The sequence below is a fragment of the Megalobrama amblycephala genome, linkage group LG24 (assembly GCF_018812025.1).
Source record: "Megalobrama amblycephala isolate DHTTF-2021 linkage group LG24, ASM1881202v1, whole genome shotgun sequence".
Classification (NCBI taxonomy): Eukaryota; Metazoa; Chordata; class Actinopteri; order Cypriniformes; family Xenocyprididae; genus Megalobrama; species Megalobrama amblycephala.
In genome coordinates, this window is record NC_063067.1 from 5,204,017 (window position 1) to 5,210,016 (window position 6,000).

General features: G+C 33.4%; 1 protein-coding gene across 1 annotated transcript; it reads right to left on the minus strand.

Annotated features, from left to right (window-relative positions):
* Window positions 1–212: 212 nt before the first annotated feature.
* Window positions 213–4,917, minus strand: iyd (iodotyrosine deiodinase). The gene is made up of 5 exons (XM_048179124.1): window positions 4,644–4,917; window positions 2,426–2,626; window positions 2,120–2,279; window positions 725–881; window positions 213–635 (listed from the first exon to the last, which is right to left on the minus strand). The coding sequence occupies exons 1-5, from the start codon at window positions 4,825–4,827 to the stop codon at window positions 453–455; spliced, it is 885 nt and encodes a 294-aa protein (XP_048035081.1). The 5' UTR covers window positions 4,828–4,917; the 3' UTR covers window positions 213–452.
* Between the last annotated feature and the right edge of the window lie 1,083 nt (window positions 4,918–6,000).

Below are 6,000 nucleotides of genomic sequence, written 5' to 3' on the forward strand. Positions count from 1 at the left end.
GCCAGCGTAATAAACATCACACTACACCTTTAACACTATACTTTGTTACAGTAAAAACCCCAAGGTGAACTGTAATTTAGAGATGATTATTGCAAAATTATCTTTGCAATAAAGATTGCACTATTTTACCACCAGTTTAAATTAAACATGAAGCCATTTTCAGATATGTCAGTGCAGGAGTGAGAGTGTAGAAGAGCATCAGCATGGCAAAATACAAACATGTCATTTATTTAATGTTTTGCATAGATCATAGCAGATTCAATAAAAGTATTCTAATGTGTACTATTACTGTAACATCCCTTTATGGTAAGATATCTTAAAAACAAAGCAGTGATATGAGAACATGGTCTAATGGTCTCATTTCTATTACAAAGAACATAATCACACATTCAAAACAGGTCTGTAAATTTGGTCTTATCATGGCTTCCAGCAGCTGGTGCTCGGGGACAGTGTCACACAGTCACCATTATGTCACTGAGGTCCTTGCGTTTGAGGTCAGGCACTCTGGCGTCAGACGCAGGGTAGCCAACAGGAAGCAAAATTAGAAGCTTCTCATTGGTTGGTCGCTGGAGGAGGGACCTGAGCTGTGGACCGCAGTTCAGAGGAGTGGTCGTCACGGTAACCAGCCCAACATTCTAACAGAACCAAATGTAAACAACGAGTGAACAATGGAATATTACATGTCATTCGAATTCAAAGATCCACAAATGTTTCTGAGTCTCACCTGCAGGGCGGCCAGTAGAATCCCACAGGAAATCGAAACACTGATTTCATTGTAATAGTGAGTCTTTTTCTTGCCATTGGGCAGAATTCCATATGTCTGCTTGAACACTAGAATCAGATACGGAGCCACGTCCAAATATTCCTTCACCCAGTTTGTCCTGTGTGAGAGAGGTTTACTTGTTTGTAAATGTGATCCTTAGTGTTATTTAGTGAATTCTAAAGTCATATTAAATCTTAAGATAAAATTATAGTAGAGAACTAGTATAGTAGAAACGGACCACAAGGGGGCTCCAGTATCATAGCTACAGGAGTTTATTAAAACATTGTGTAATTGATAAAATATATTACATATATTTATCTGTAAAAATCCTAATCATATTTATAATACTACACACTGTAATATAATAATAATGTTATATTATATTACAGTGCATACTATTATAAATATTATCACTTCTATTGCATCACAACAAAAACATTAATAATAATAATTAATATTAGTATTATATTACAGAGTGTAGTATTATAAAAAATATTAATAAAAAATATGAAATATATATTATAGTATTATAATTATTATTTCTAATAACTATTGTTATTATATTATTATATTGTAGTATTACAATAATAACAAAAAAGAATAACAATAATTCTTATAAATATTATTAAATCTGTGTATAGTAATACAATAATAATAACAACATATTTAATTATTATTTTATTACAGAGTACAGTTTTATAAAATAATACTTGAATGTGAATTATTATAGCATTATAAATATTATTATTTTAATAAATATTGTTATAATATTACTGTATATAGTATTATAACAATTACGATAATAATAATAATAATAATAATAATTCTTATAAATATTATTATTAAACCTCTGTTTATAGTATAATAACATATTTAATTATTATTATTATATTACATGGAAACACATAAATATTATTTAAATTTGAACATCATAGTATTATATTAAATATATAGAAAATATTATTTCTTGTAAATATAATTTCTTATAAATATTATTAAAAAATGACTGTATACTGTATATAATAATAACAACAACAATAATAATAATAATCATATATTTTTATTATTATTATTTATTGTTTTATGTGACCTCTTAACAGTTTGAAACAATGTTAACCATGGTAAAAAAAAAAAAGATAGAAAAAAGTAACCACAAGGGGGCACTAATAGCATAGCTAAATTAGATTATCAACATATTATTTTATTATTATTATTATTATGTGTCTGTAATTGTTATATTAAATTAGAATACATAATAGCATAGTACAGTAATAATAAAACTAAACTAAACATTAAGCATAAAACTATATATGTAAATAATTTATTTTTGAAGCCTCTTGTCTGTTTGAAACACACCTCAGTCTCTTCAGGTCATGGACCCACTTGTCTCCCATCCTCTGCTTGTAGTTGATCTCCTCCTCTTCCTCAACGATCTCTCTGATCTTGTGTTTGACATCAGCATCAGACACCACCACAAACGTCCAGGGCTCAGTGTGAGCTCCACTGGGTGCAGTGCCTTACACACACACACACACACACACACACACACACACACAACATAGAGTGAATGAATGATGGAAACAAATGGTTTGTTGCTTCCTCTGCCAAAACAGACAAGAAACTGGTCAAATTTAACCCATGGCATCATGGCGATTGCATTACCTGCAGTGCGTATGACATTGTCGATCACTTCTTTCGGTACCGGTTCTGGGCTGATGAAGCGGACAGACCGTCTCAGATTCATGAGCGAGTAAAACTTCTCTGAGCGTTCCAGCATCTCAGCAGCAGAGTACTGAGCCGGAGTGTACGGGATATGGGGCAAGTTTTCTTCCTCTGTTGTGTCAGCCCAATCATCATCATCCTCTGTGCAAAGACAAAAGATTTAGTCAATAAAAAGAAACACAAATTCACATCATGGCAGTCTCATGTCCTTAATTCTCTGTCTTTTGTTTTGAAACTGTCACATATGCAATTATGAAAAAGAAAATATTGGGTAACACTTTAGTTTGGGGACTAATTCTCATTATTAACTAGTTGATTATTAGCTTGCATATTACTAGCATATTGGCTGTTTATTAGTACTATTAGTAAAGCACATATGAATGCCTTATTCTGCATGACCATATTCTACATCCCTTAAAGGATTAGTTCACTTCAGAATTAAAATTTCCTGACAATTTACTCACCCCCATGTCATCCAAGATGTTTTTTCTTTCTTTCTTCAGTCGAAAAGAAATTAAGATTTTTGAGGAAAACATTCCAGGATTTTTCTCCATATAGTGGACTTCACTGGGGTTCAACGGGTTGAAGGTCCAAATGTCAGTTTCAGTGCAGCTTCAAAGAGCTCTACATGATCCCAGACGAGGAATAAGGGTCTTATCTAGTGAAACGATAAAATAAAAAAATAAAAATGTATATACTTCTTAATCACAAATGCTCTTCTTGCACTGTTCTGCAATGTGCCACACATTACGTAATCATGTTGGAAAGGTCACGCGGAAGTACCGATCCAGTGTCTACAAAGCGAACGTGCAAAGACTAAGTCAAACGGCCTTTACAAAAAAAAGTAAAACATCGATGTCAGACGATTTTGAAGTTGGAGGAGAAAATGAGGTGGAGCTTTTACATTTTTATGCCTATGTCAAACATGACCTTTCCAACGTGATTACGTAATGCGTGGCCCATCACAGAGCAGTGCAATATATATGAGCATTTGTGGTTAAAAAGTATAACATTTTTATTTATTTTTTTAGAAAATGAACGATCGTTTCGCTAGATAAGACTCTTATTCTTCATCTGGGATCATGTAGAGCTCTTTGAAGCTGCACTGAAACTGTAATATGGACCTTCAACCAGTTGAACCCCAGTGAAGTCCACTATATGGAGAACAATCCTGGAATGTTTTCCTCACAAACCTTAATTTCTTTTTGACTGAAGAAAGAAGGACATAAACATCTTGTGATGTTCCTGAATTATCAGGAAAAATTAATTCTGGTGTGAACTAATCCTTTAATCCTACCCAATGCCTAAACTTAACCACTACAACAACCACTACCTTACAAATTTTCATTATTGAGGCAAAATTCGTAGTTAATAGTGAATGTGTTCCCCAAACATATAAACAGTGCACTTTAACATTAAAGCACAAGAGACATTTTGAAAATGGCCTGTAATCAAGCATGTTGCAACATCTTTTTTTGGACTTGAACCTTTGCATTCGGTTCCAAACTCTGTCCTAGCATTGGGTTTTGAGGTCTCAAACTTTGAGATCACTTCAAAAGTTCTGCATCATTGCCCTCGACTTCCCTCTTCAAAGGCATCTTCACATAAAAGCCATGTTTGCTTTCCACTCGTCTCTAACCATGCAGACTGCTTCAAGTACTTCCAGTACTACAATTCTTGTATCCAGTAATTCATTTTTTGTTCATTGCAGTAATCATGTGCTTTAGTGTTTAAATACGGGTGTACTTTCTTATATGGTCTATTTATTTATATCCATGATGGGTTTTGCAAATGTTTGGGGGCATGGCCAGTATAATTAAATTATTATATTATTGACATAATATTACTGTAATGCCTAAATATCTATACATTAATTTAAATTGGAAAATATGTAATACACATAACCTGTATTATGATTCTGATACACTATACTAATGCTAATGTAAAAAAAAACTATTTATGTGCTGCTTTATTTATTTATTTAAATGTTTACATGATATATTATTATTAGTAGTAGTAGTATTATAAGTATTAGTGCTTTTGTAAACTGGACCATGGGTGTAAAACTAAGAGATAAGGTCAAGTTCCTGTCACTTACTACTTTATTGTTACTGTAATGTAATATATTGATAGTGTGATGGGCTGTACAGTACAGTACCGTTGTGTTTCCTGCTGATTTCTGTGTCGTCCTGCAGATCCTCGTCCACCCATGGTCTGGCTGTGTCACCTGAACGTTTCTGCTTTGATCTGGTCTCTCTCCTCTGGGAGTTTTTGAAGAGAAACCCGATAATCACGCACAAAACCGCCACGAACACTGGAGTAAGAGTCGAAAACACCGCCATGATGAACGAACGAGTCAGTCTTGAGGAGTTTCACTAAAGTTCAGTGAAAGGGGAGGGACTCACTTTCTTCTGTTAATATTCAAACAGCTCCAAGATATAATACCGCAGTTCTCTCTACTATAAATATGCATCTAAGTCTCGTTATAACATCCATATAATATATGTTATATAAATAAATTATTATAATAGTAATAATTTAACATATACATAACATATAAATTATTTAATAGTATAATAATAAGCAATGCGTTGATATTAACAATAAAAATGCAATTAAGTGACTGCCCGTTACATCGATTCGTCAGTAGGTGGCGAAAAGAGACCGTCTATGAATGAGTCATGGAATCATTTATTTAAACGATTCGTTCAAAAACGAATGATTCAGTCAGGAACGAACAAGTGACGTCTTTATGAATGAATCGTTGAATCATTCACTCAAACGATTCGTTTGATTCAAACACGTTTATTCAGTCAGGAACGAATCATCACCTGTCTTGAAGTGATAATACGCGTGACGGTCGAGTCTGCTGTGACATCTTTTGGAAATATTTTCGTTGGTCGAACAAAGCGGACGAAGTAACGGGCAAAACTGTGTCTAAAATGTAAGTTAGGCCTATTTAAAGGTACACTATGTAACTTTATTTGTTCAAAATTTATATAATGATCGAGTAACGTTACATCATGATTCCATCTTCCAAAACCGTATTTTTGTCTTGTTCTGAATTACTACGCCTATAATAATAAGTGTTTATTTTCGGACTATTTTAGACAGAGCTGTATGACAACCGATGCGGAGTATCCCGGCGTGAACAGAGTGAAGTAGTTCCGGCTACAATGTTCTTCCGCAAGACGCATGCAGTTTTGTTTATTAAAGGGTTAGTTCACCCAAAAATGAAAATAATGTCATTTATTACTCACTCATGTCGTTCTACAGCCGTAAAGACCTTCGTTCATCTTCGGAATACAAATTTAATAAGATATTTTTGATTAAACCCGATGGCTCAGTGAGGCCTGCATTGCCAGTAATGTTACTGAACCTCTCAAGATCCATAAAGGTACTAAAACATATTTGAAACAATTCATGTGAGTTCAGTGGGTTAATATTAATATTATAAAGCGACAAGAATACTTTTTATGCGCCAAAAAAAAAAAAATAATAATAACGACTTTTCA

Excerpts from the sequence above, each read along its gene's own strand:
- iyd (XM_048179124.1), bottom strand. The coding sequence starts at position 4,827 with ATGGCGGTGTTTTCGACTCTTACTCCAGTGTTCGTGGCGGTTTTGTGC. Across the intron at positions 2,280-2,425 it reads CAATGTCATACGCACTGCAG|GCACTGCACCCAGTGGAGCT; the intron begins GTAATGCAATCG and ends TGTGTGTGTAAG. Across the intron at positions 636-724 it reads TTCTACTGGCCGCCCTGCAG|AATGTTGGGCTGGTTACCGT; the intron begins GTGAGACTCAGA and ends TGGTTCTGTTAG.